The sequence below is a fragment of the Triticum aestivum genome, chromosome 5A (genome assembly GCF_018294505.1).
Source record: "Triticum aestivum cultivar Chinese Spring chromosome 5A, IWGSC CS RefSeq v2.1, whole genome shotgun sequence".
Classification (NCBI taxonomy): domain Eukaryota; kingdom Viridiplantae; phylum Streptophyta; class Magnoliopsida; order Poales; family Poaceae; genus Triticum; species Triticum aestivum.
Genome location: NC_057806.1, coordinates 638,400,318 through 638,412,870, shown reverse-complemented (window position 1 = coordinate 638,412,870; position 12,553 = coordinate 638,400,318). Strand labels below are relative to the sequence as shown.

Below are 12,553 nucleotides of genomic sequence, written 5' to 3'. Positions count from 1 at the left end.
TTTCTAATGGGAAGACGCCCTCCTTTCCCGGTAGTACTACTCCCTTCGTTTCGAATTACTTGTCGCAAAAATGGATGTATCTAGATGTATTTTAGTTTTAGATACATTCATTTCTGTGACGAGTAATTTGAAACGGAGGGAGTAGTTGGCAATTGGCAAGTGACACGATTGGCCGCCGGAGCAGCGGTTGAACTTGGTCCTTCTGCTAGGGCTGGTTGCTCTCCTGCGCGTGCTCCGGGCCCTCTCTGTCCATGTCGAGGTGGAGGCTCGTGGCTTGGTTGGGGTGGCGGACACGTGTTTTGGCGTCGGTGTTGAGTTGTCTGAGGATGCCGGGGCAGCGGCCCCGGTTGGCGGGATCCACGGTGGGCTTTCCGGCAGGCTCCATGGTGGCAGTGGTGCCTTCACCTCTTGGCCGTGTGGGCGGCAAGGGTGGCAGAAGGCTCTAGCCTCCTCTGTTGGTGCCCTAATCTGGTGGGGTTGGCCTGACTCTCGTTGTGGTGGTGACCAGGGCACCTCCTAGTGAGATTGGCGAGTTCCTGAACGAAAGCTTCGCACTTGGCGCCGGCACCGGCGGCGCCCGCGGGTGTCGTTATCTTCTTGAAGACGTAGTCGTGGGTCTTGTTCATGTGCCAAGCCTCCGGGTGAAAACCCTTGTTTGTACTCAGACTCGGCAGCGCCAACGCATTGCGCCGTCACCCTCCTGGGGGTGTTGCCATGGAGTTTTGATGTCGTCGGTCGGTCCTAGGTGAGGCATTAGGCTAGCTATAGGCTTCTTGTTATATCTTTCTATCTGCTTTGTAAGAGGGCCTTCTCACCACATTGTATCGTTCGGCCATGTATTGTACCGTGTTGTTGTTTTATATATAAAGTGGGGCGAAAGCCTGTTTCGAGAATTTTCTCGCAGTTTATCAGCACCCTAGTCAACGGTAAAGCTCTCCCTGTTCCGAAAGTATGCGCCAACTAGAACAGCAATTGTGCAGACCAGGCAATTTTGCATGACAAACACAATACATGCACATTACCTTGTGCCACGGACGAGTCTTAGTTCGGGAGAACTTGAACTTCGTGTAGTTTGTATTCATGCACTTGATCTCTTCCCTTGTTGGAGTACCCAAGACCTGCGACCCACTATTATGACTGAACAAATGTCTTCTTTTTTAACTTATGACTGAACAAATGTCATTGTAAAGGATGCAGGTCGAGGGAGAAAACAGTTTCAAATGTCATACAAGATTTCACCTTGATAAGCTCAACCGGCTGATCAACTCCACTTTCTCCAGGAAAAAGAGGCTGCATTGATGAATGAATATTATGAAGCTAGAGAATAAAATAAAAGACTACATGCATGAACAGAACCTGTCCGAGAAGCAGCTCTGCCATGACACAGCAGATATTCAGTCTGCCGTGAAGAAAACCACAACAAATCAAATGGCAGCGGTATATTCAGTTGCACCAAATTTGTTCTGGTGCTATGTAATATCTTGAGAAAATGTAGGAGATATTCAGCTCTCACTTGACCTGCATATATGCAAAACATTACTTTCAAAACAATTTGGAAATCTCACTCACGACTGAGGATTTCGCGTGTTACTTGGTTAAGCTTCCTAGACACCTGACGCGGCATGTTTGGCACCTGCACCCCTCTTTTTTACAGGACAGGCCACAAATCCAGCAGAGAGCACAAAAAAAAACATAAGTAGGATCTCCATGGAATACACCTTGGAAACAAGATCTATTTCTTGTTTTCCAAGTAGTCCACAGAAGGCCAGCAGCACCGGCAGAAACAATAACTCTGTCTTTGCCAGTTGCCTTTACCTGTTTAGGCAGACCATTTTGGCCACGGATTGTGCTTGCAAATATGTGACCATATTCAGCACCAGAATCTGCAACCACATCTGGCTCGGTCTCCTGCAAATGAAGAATTGAGTCACTTCATCTAGTAAAACAGGGTGCTTATAGACGTCATGATGTCAAACAGGGCGAAGCCAGAGCATAAAATACACTGCAAATCTGCGGCAGAGTGAGTCGCATACTTTCTTTTTGCGAAGCACATATGCTTGCAACGAAATAATGATTCATTACACACACACGCAAAATCAAGCAGAGCCATATTCACTATTCAGGGAGGGCATATACCCTGTCTGCATTCACTACAAATGCAAGCTTTTATAAAGCTTCAAATATATTTGCAACTGACGAAATTGTAGCTACAATAAATCCACAAATGAATGGACAGGGACTAACAAACAGCACATTGTGTCCAAAAGAAGCGAACCAACCACCAAAAAAAACATGTCATACTTTACGAAAATTCTTGATAAAATGGAGTTAGCATATGTGCATAAAGCTGGTAACTGTTTAGTCCAGTCTTTTGTTCAGATTTCACTCTCCTTTTTTAGCCACATCACTTTTTTTTCCTTAATTCATTGTTCTCTCTTTGTTCATTACCTTAGTTATCATCAGTATTCTTATTATTCTTCATTTTTGGTCTTCTTTATCTATAAAAGTGAACGGGGGGAGAATGTAGAATGAGTGATTGCAAAAAGATAATTTGAGATGTGTGATTGCAAATAGAAATACATACTGAATGTAGAATGAGTGACTGAAAAAGAGACTTAAAAAACGAGCACAAGGCAAAAAAAGATGTTGTAGTCTGTCAGACAACCTGTCTTTGCCAGTTGCCTTTACCTGTTTAGGCAGACCATTTTGGCCACGGATTGTGCTTGCAAATATGTGACCATATTCAGCACCAGAATCTGCAACCACATCTGGCTCGGTCTCCTGCAAATGAAGAATTGAGTCACTTCATCTAGTAAAACAGGGTGCTTATAGACGTCATGATGTCAAACAGGGCGAAGCCAGAGCATAAAATACACTGCAAATCTGCGGCAGAGTGAGTCGCATACTTTCTTTTTGCGAAGCACATATGCTTGCAACGAAATAATGATTCATTACACACACACGCAAAATCAAGCAGAGCCATATTCACTATTCAGGGAGGGCATATACCCTGTCTGCATTCACTACAAATGCAAGCTTTTATAAAGCTTCAAATATATTTGCAACTGACGAAATTGTAGCTACAATAAATCCACAAATGAATGGACAGGGACTAACAAACAGCACATTGTGTCCAAAAGAAGCGAACCAACCACCAAAAAAAACATGTCATACTTTACGAAAATTCTTGATAAAATGGAGTTAGCATATGTGCATAAAGCTGGTAACTGTTTAGTCCAGTCTTTTGTTCAGATTTCACTCTCCTTTTTTAGCCACATCACTTTTTTTTCCTTAATTCATTGTTCTCTCTTTGTTCATTACCTTAGTTATCATCAGTATTCTTATTATTCTTCATTTTTGGTCTTCTTTATCTATAAAAGTGAACGGGGGGAGAATGTAGAATGAGTGATTGCAAAAAGATAATTTGAGATGTGTGATTGCAAATAGAAATACATACTGAATGTAGAATGAGTGACTGAAAAAGAGACTTAAAAAACGAGCACAAGGCAAAAAAAGATGTTGTAGTCTGTCAGACAACCTCTGGGCCACCCTGCACAGGCGTGAGAGCCAGGCAGGAACGATCCTCTACAGCCATCAGATTGCCCCATCAGGGTAATCCTGACCGTTAATCACGCTCTGGCCCAGAGGTCAGAATACATCAACCAGACTGAAGTGCTTGCCTCCTTATTGGTAAAGGATGCAACGGTACGAGCCTATAGAACAGATCCTGTTCAAGTAAGGTCGTGCTACCTCCTGCCGCGCCTCGGCTTATAAGCTGGTTCCGCTCCCCTTAAACTGGCGAGGTGGGACTAATGTTAGGAGTGCAGCCACGCAGCTCCCCCTCGGTGGGAGCTTTTTGGGCGCTGGCCCGTGAGGTTGGGCTGCTGCCTGCTGGAAACACAGGCAGAGCCCGGCCCATCTGAGAAACATCTTTCTCGCCTGGCCCTTTTTTCTCATTGCATCAGCTTTCCATTTTTGTCCGTTGTAATTTATTTTCTTTTTTGTTAAGTATCTGAGGAATGCTTATTTTGGTGCCAATGTTAAAACTCTCCCTGTCCCGAAAGTACACGCCAACTAGAACAGCAATTGTGCAGACCGGGCAATTTTGCATGACAGGTAAAATATGCACACATTACCTTGTGACACGGGCGAGCCTTAATCTGTGGGAACTTGAACTCCGTGTGGGTTGGATTCATGCACTTGATCTCTTCCCTGGTTAGAGTACCCCAAGACCTGCGACGCATTATGACCGAACATATCATTGTAAAGAATGCAGGTCGCAGGAGAAAACAGTTACCAAATGTCATACTGCAAGATTTCACCTTGGTAATCACAACCGGTTGATCAACTCCACTTCCCCCCAGGAAAAAGAGGCTGCATGGATGGATGAATACTATGAGAACAAGCTAGAGAGTAAAATACTCCTTCCATCCCAAAATAAATGTCGTTGATTTAGTACAACTTTGTACTAATGTTCTACTAAATCAGCAACACTTATTTTGAGACGCAGGGAGTAAAAGACTATATGCATGAATGAAAAAATCTATGGGGGAAGCAGTTCTGCCATGACAGAGCAGATATTCAGTCTGCAGTGAACAAAACCACAACAAAATAATGGCAGTAGTACATTCAGTTGCACCAAATATAGTTCTGGTGCTCGGTAATATCTTGAGTAAATGTAGGAGATATATGCAAAGCATTACTTTGAAAACAATTTAGAAATCATCATTTCTGGGTAGGTTACTGGCATAAGTGCACACCCTTTTTTTTGTTCTTATCAAGAAATTTTAGCATGTTCTTTTCGAAATCAGCAGTACTCAAACATTTAAATTTCTACCTTATTATAGAAGATAACTTACCAAGACTTTTGCACTGCCAAAATCACAGATTTAGATTTTGAGCTCGTGTTATGTGGGTTAACCTACAGTGGAAAGCTTACTAGGTTAGCAAAAATGTATTACTCCTTGGAGTAGTGGTTATTCAAATTTGATTAGTAAATGTTCTTCCAGATGTAAAGAAAGCCCAACTAGCCAAACAATTCTGCAGGATTTGATGGAAGATATGTAAAACACAACAGCACAGCATATTAAGCATAGAAAAGGAGGTTAAAAATCTCACTAGAATGTTCTGTGGTTTGATATCATGGTGGCAGATGACAACACAATTATGTATATAAGCAAGTGCTCGGCATATCTGCAAAGTTACGAGGTTACAGGAACAATGATTAGACGACTTATAACAATCACATCTTGTGCTAATACTCAGTATCAAAAGAAAACTGAAGGAACAATCTGTTGCTTGGCCGGGGCATTATATTTCTTACTTGAACAACTACAAAGAGCAAACAGGTTGCATATCTATGGCAGAACTCATTAACTAAAATTTTATCTGTAGCAAGAACAAAATCAGCAGAATTAAGTGTTGATTGAGGCATGTAAACAATAAGAATACACTAATGTGCGTTTCATCGGTTATACAGTAGATGGTTTATCGTAGTCCCTAGAGATAACCTTCGTACTACCACAAAAATGTGCAAATACTAATGTCAGGAAAAAAATGATAACTTCTCATGGCCTGTGTGGTAACTAAGAAAATGGAACCATAAGTTTAGAGCAAAGCACTTTCCACTCATTCTACAGCAGACCATGAGTCCAGCAGAGAGCACCAAGAAAACATAACATTAGTGGGATCTGCAGGGAATGAATTATTTTTGTTTTCCAAATAGTCGAAAGAAGGACATCAGTACCAGCAGAGACTATAACTCTGTCTTTGCCAGTTGCCTTTACCTGTTTATGCGCACCATTTTGAACACGAATTGTGGTTGCAATTATGTGTCTTGCTCAGTGTCCTCCAAATGAAGAATTGATTCACTTCATCTAGTAAAACAGGTGCTTATAGACGTCATGATGCAAAACAGGGCGAAGCCAGAGCATAAAACCATGCATTCCCAGGATGTAAAACACACTGCAATCTGTGGCAGAGCGAATCACATTTTTTTTCCGAATGTCATATGCTTGCAATGAAATAATGATTCATTACACACACATGCAAAGTCAAGCAGAGCCATATTCACCATTCAGGGAGGCCATATACTCTGTCTGCATTCACTACAAATGCAAGCTTTTATAAAGCTTCAAATATATTTGAAACTAACCAAATTGTAGCTACAATAAATCCCCAAATGTATCGACAGGAACTAGCAAACAGCACACTGTGTCCAAAAGAAGCGAATCGTCAGCAAGTCATTTAGCCACCAAAAACTGTCCATATGGAATGGTCTCAGTGCACGTTAAATAAATCTGGTTATGAAGCCTCTATTGCAATTTAAAAGACTGAATTGATAAGTTTGAGGTTGATCCAGACAGATGAAACAAGGTAACCAAAAAGAAGGAAGCTTTGCAGCCCAATCTATGTTAACCACACAATGTTCCACTCAAGTCTATCTATGCACACAGAGTAGAGAGAGATACAACAAACCCCAAAGGAGTATCTTTACAATATCCATATAAACAAACCAATGAAAACCAAATGCCAACCTACAGCATAGTTAATTCATGTCTAGCCTGGTTTAATAGTACTCAGCCCATTTCAGAGGCCCATGATTTTGACTGACGTTTAAAAAAACGTGTATAAAGCGATTGATGAACCTAAAATTTCTGTTGGAATGGAAGCATCAAGTGAATTAAATGCAATAAGGATAATTACAAAATGCAAACAGGAAAAGAAGATATAAAGTGGTGTCCTTATCAGAAAGAGAGAGAGAAAAATCAGGCTCTCTGATTTGAATGTACTGTGTATGATTCGGGATAATACGCTATTTAATATCTCAAAACACAGCTGAAGTGGTCCAGCAAGCGGAAAGGCTGCTTAATTCTATTGATCATCATAGCCGATGTGGCGATGTCAATGCAACCTCCTCACTTAGGGAAAATAAAAAGTAGAGCTGCACCCACCTTACTGGCTAGCCACACAATGCAGATGACTACAAGAAATAAGAAAAGTACTGCAAGAGAGCACCAAGAAACCACAGAAAGGAAGTCACAAGATGATCATTTTGGGAGATCTATAAAAATGGTAGTACCAACCAAATTGCACAGAATATGGTGATCTTCAGTAAGTTTTATCATCTGAGCTCCATGATCCTCAGTAGGATGATCTGTCTCCTGCAAAAGATGGGCATATTCAGATATCTACAGATAAGCACAAAAAGGACTGTCATCAATGTAACAGACTTGATGCTCAAGCAATCCATGTGTCTTGATTCCTTAAAACCTCCACTTTTGCACATGGACCAAAGTTACATTGTGATAATATTTGTTACTGATCATCAGGGAACAAATTGGGGAACAATCATCAGACAATACTGTTACCATACACAAAAATTATAAATCTGAACTTTCAGTATACACACATGACAGCATTCTTTCTTAGAACATTGCCATAGTTCAACTACTTGGAGCATTGGAACCGATCTCACTTAAGGAACAAAACACAGGGGAGGGGAAGAGATGACAAAAACAGACTGGAATATCACTGGAACTTGCCAGACAATTCGAACACATCGTTTATGAAGATGGCGAAACCGAAAAGGAATAAAATAAATTGAAAGAACATATATTGGAGTTTCCCATAGCACTCGGAAGAACAGACAGACACTGAATGGAACATCTTGTTAGCACTGGAAAGGAGGCGGCCGCAGAAGCAACTTATGATCTGCAAGCACCTACTCAATCTTCCATGCATGTAGGATGAGCGAGAAGCCGAGGCCCTGCAGCTGGGACTCCCTAAAAATCTGCGAGTACGACCACGGCATCGACTTCTCGGGCGCCTGGCATGTCTGGAACATGAACACCGCGTTGCTCGCCGTCGTCGGCCCGAAGAGCCAGCTGTGGACGTCCCAGAACACCTCCACCGGCAGGCCGTCGACGAGGATCGTCTGGTTTCCCCTGAACTTCCATGCCAGCCTCTTCACCTGCATCACCGGCTTCTTGTCGATGCGTATCTCAAGGCACGGGTCCTTGAGGCCGACGGTGTCGCACTCTATCACCAGGTCGTGGAACTGGCCATTGTCGCAGAACTGCGCCTTGGCGGAGTAAATCTTCTTGCCGTAGATGTGCTCCTTCCTGGCGACGAAGGCGGCGTTGAGCGCCGGCCGGTTGGCGCCGGTCTTGCGGTAGGCGTCCTTCTTCATGTCGCCGAGCAGGAGCGCGAGCTCGAGGTCGGAGACCAGCGCGACGTAGAAGCTCTCCAGCGGCTCCGGCCCGGCGCCGAACCTGGCGGCGGAGAGGTCCCAGAAGATGTCGACCTTGCCGCCGTCGACGTCGAGGCTCTTGGAGCCCTTCTTCTTGGAGAAGAGCCAGGGCTTGATGTCCGCCTTGCAGAGGCTCTGGCCGGAGAGGCCGTCGACGGCGACGCTGAGGCCCTGCCCCATGAGGCTCTTGCTCCAGGTGACGGAGACGACGCAGGGCCGGCCGGCGAGCTGCGTCTGGTAGAGGCAGGTGACCAGGTTCTGCGCCGCGCCCTTGCCGGCGCTGCTGGAGGAGGACGCGGCGTCCGCGATCTGGACGCCGCTCTCCCCGAAGCAGGACGGGAAGTCCCTCATGGCTCGCCCGCGCCGCGCTTTTCACCAAACACCTTGCGTGCGTGCGGCCCCCGCTCAGAGCTCGGCGGAGCTCCCCGCAATGCCGGACAGGGGGAGCGGCGGCGCGCGGCACCCTCCTGCCCGCAGCCACACGGATTGCTGCCGCGGGGGATTTGTCGATCCGGCGGCAGGTGGGCGCAAGATCCCCCCGCCTTTACTGCCGAAAGCGGCACCGCCCGGAAAGCAAGCGCCCCAATCGATCCGGCAGCAAGCTTCCACCTTCACCCCCGTCGACCGCAATCAAGCTCGGGGGGGCATGCCCGGAGCTCGCACCTTCACCGCAGAAGCCGCCGAGGGGGGTGTGGAGAGGGGAGCAAGCTGGAGTGGGGAGAGCACCAGCAAGCAACCAAAGCCAAAGCCAAGCAGCAACCACTGCAGTATCTAGCTAGCTAGCGGCCAGAGGAGGGAGGCGAGGGGAGGGACGAGGTGGGAGGAGCGAGGAAGCAAGCAGAAGCAGCGGCCAAGAAGTGAGAACAAGTAGTAGTAGTAGGCGAGCGGCAGTGGTGAGGGGGAAGGGAAGGGAAAGGAAAGGAAGGAGACAAAAGGTCCGGGGGGATCAAATCAATGGGGGCAGCCCTACCAGACAACAACGCAGCACGACACGCAGCGCTCACTGTCAGCCAGCCAACTCACGCTCACGGCGGAAGACGGAGGGAGGAGGAGGAGGAGCAGGTGCCATTGCCATTGTAGTAACTGCTGCCATTGCCCATGGTTTTCTTTTCTTGCGCGCTTGCGTGCGTGCCACTACAGTACAGTTTCAGTTGGCACTGGCCGAAGGTCGGGAGGGACATTGCTGTTGAGACTTGAGACAGCAACAAAGGAAAAAGCAGGGGGAGTTTCTGATCCTTTTTTTACTGGCGTTGGATGATATCTGGATCGGTGGGCTGAATGAGGAGGTTGAGGCGGGAGATTCCTGAGGTGCGTGCGTGGAGACAATTGTCTCCCATGCCAATTTGCTGCTTGCAACCTTCCAAAAAGATTTTGGCCCTCTCTTGTGTGTGGTGGAGTACTTTCTCCTCTTGGGTTTTTGCTCTCTCTTGAGGTCTGCTGCCTTTGCCATGAGAAAACCAGCAGCAGCTTTTTGAAAAATGTTGGGAGTTGTGGGAGGAGGACAGGTTCACATGCACTGCAGTGCAAAATGACTCGAGTCTGTACCCTGCTACAGCGAATGCAGCCAGTGTTTACTCCATGCACGGCTGCCCTGCGCCCATCTCTTGATGTCCCTTTTCTTTTCTAGACCAAAATTTAATTAGTTGTAATTTCTTCTTCTAGCGAGAGAGAGAGAGAGATTTTAATTTTTTTTGTAAAAAAATGTTTGGCCACTTGGCTGATTATAGTACAGTGGGTGCAAGGTGGCTCTAGTACTTGTGTTTGTAGGTGATGATGCCTCCAAATAAATCAAATAAAAACCAAAGGCAACTTGAGAATTGCCCTGCCATTGTCACCCAATTTTTTTTAATCAGAGATGGTGTATACTTACATGTCGACACATGCTTTCTCAATTATTGCCCTCACATCAACTGCTTATACATCATCACATTATTGTATTTTTTCTGTACATGCACTCCATGATTGGGTCATCGGGTGTGTGCGCGCAGCTTAGAATTCCACTGCATACAATAGTGCCTCCCCAAATTTGACTTTAGATCATGTGAAGCAACCAGTGATGCCGGTCCCACCATACAAAATTTTTTATACCACATGTGGCGTATAATATTGGGTTTTTTCTACTAGTGAATAAATAGGTGAAGAAATGGATTGAAAAAACAAATCAAACTGGCGCTTAATTTTCTTTTGGAGCAACAAACCAAAACCGCTGGCCCAGAGCCCAAAAGTGACGTGAGGTAACTGACATCAATGAGAAGGACAACGGTTTTCCTGGGCCTGGGCCCCGCCCATCTCACCCGTTAACTGCACACCCACGAGCTCGCATTTACTCACCTCCTGGAGATCCAAGTACTCACTCCTCTTTCCTTTCTCCCTCTGCTTCCTCTCCACGCAAAGGCACACACAAATTTTACATCTCTTTTTTTTAATGATCTGAACCAACTTGCTTTTTATCACATTCAGAAAAGAATAGTGTTGCGTTCCTTTTGAAGGTAAATTAATAAACATAATACATCAGGCTGAACTTGTTTACTTATTCAATAAGTAAGTAAATGATGACCCAACTTAGTTGGTAAATTAAACATAATAGTGCATCACATCTGATGAGGCAAATTGAAACAAAGATGAACATCAAAGATCTGTTGTAAAACATGAAGTTGCATCAAGATTATTTGAAATCGCCGTCTCTAATTACGGCATTTGCACCTCGATTTTCCACCATGACTAAGTGGATTTTTTTAAAAAAAAATTGCAAACTACCAAATCTGCATAAACTGGACTCATCTTGAAGGTTGCTTGAGCAGGACAGGGATCCAGTGACATGTCGTAAAATGGCCGTTGGATCAAAAGTAGATAGTCCAGATCAGTTACTACTGTAGCACAAAGTACTTTAGAGACGCAGTGTGGGAAGTCCCTATTCATTCGGGCATTGTAGTGAAGTACTGTTCATACACGGTAGGTGGGGGTCCTATTCATTTTTTATCCCACGGTCGAAAATAAGGGACTTGTTATGCTACTGTTCATCGATGACATGCCCACAACATGTCACTGGATCTCAGTCCACTTGAGCCGGCCAGCCCAATATGTAAGATGATACCGATGAACGCACCATGGTTGGGATACACCCCTTTTTCGATCATGTTTTCTAACTCCGTGGAAAGTATCAAAGTAGGTTCCTATCAGTGATCAATGTGCGAGCCATCACATATTGACAAACAACCGCCAGCGATAGGTACCTACTCCTCTTAAACCAACTCTTGTTGTTTAGATGATCCACTCACATTATATACAATAAAATTAATCACTTGGCTGTTTTCATTATAGCTTTTTTCCAGGTTTCATTAGAAAAGAAATTTCCATGAGTAGAAACTTCAAATTAAATTTAGTTTTGCAATTTTACAAATATAGTTTTTCATCAGATATGTATGACCCTCCTTATATATATGCACCCACCCCATTTGAACTAAAGCAACATCTCTATACATGTGGAGTAGAACACTAAGCACCTCACTACAGCTACAGACTCTGTTGTTCATGAAGAAAAAAAATGTTCCGTGCGCATCTCATTTACTCAGGCAAGCCTACTAACAAAATGATAGGCATTGGTGGTGATGGGTTGCTAAAAAATTTGACACCGTCAAAATCGTGAATGCCTTCTCTTTTTTAGGTGATATTCTGCTGATGATATAGCCAGCCATCAATCGGTTGCACATTCCCGCATGCATCGTCCAGATGCAGAGGCCGGGGGTCCTCCTCCTTTAAAAAAAAATCGGTTGCACATTCAGATGTGTTGCTCTCAACGTTCTCATGCAGTCGGTGTTCACTTTAAAGCTCTGATAGCTACTACCATGCACAAATATTGAATCTGTCATGTGAAGCTGATACTGCTCAATTTGAATTTTACAAGTCTAAAACAAGGAAAATGTAATGGGCATGCGACCATGACGATGTCTTCGCATGACCATATTGGCAAGTGAAATTGAAAGGATGTAGGGCCGTCTGATAGAAACGGGAGGGGAGGTGGATGCACATATTACTTGCATTTAAAGGAAAAGATATTTTAGAAATTCTGAAAGTCCAAAAAGGCCTACTTATATTACTAGAATGAATTATATATATAGAAACTAAAATTTCTCATGGGACTTTTTGTTGATCTGCAATCTGCATGGAGAAGACAAAGACCTGGAGCTAGAAAATCATTATTAGGGCACTCCAAAGTTGACCCGCAAATGTCTCTGGTATATGTCAATTTTTATGTCCGAACGTGGTCCGCGGACATTGCGGGAGGGAGTCATCCAATGCTAA

At 44.4% G+C, this 12,553-nt stretch overlaps 1 protein-coding gene, 1 non-coding gene and 1 pseudogene across 2 annotated transcripts; all 3 read right to left on the bottom strand.

Moving 5' to 3' along the window:
• The window catches only part of LOC123101683 (glycogen synthase kinase-3 homolog MsK-3-like), a 12,256-nt pseudogene extending 1,185 nt beyond the window's left edge, over positions 1-11,071 (bottom strand).
• LOC123109409 (small nucleolar RNA U3) lies at positions 3,524-3,745 on the bottom strand. The gene has a single exon (XR_006452640.1). It is a non-coding gene; the product is annotated as a small nucleolar RNA U3 (small nucleolar RNA).
• LOC123105527 (uncharacterized) lies at positions 7,367-9,595 on the bottom strand. The gene has a single exon (XM_044527609.1). The coding sequence runs from the start codon at positions 8,600-8,602 to the stop codon at positions 7,724-7,726; it is 879 nt and encodes a 292-aa protein (XP_044383544.1). The 5' UTR covers positions 8,603-9,595; the 3' UTR covers positions 7,367-7,723.
• Positions 11,072-12,553: the final 1,482 nt, after the last annotated feature.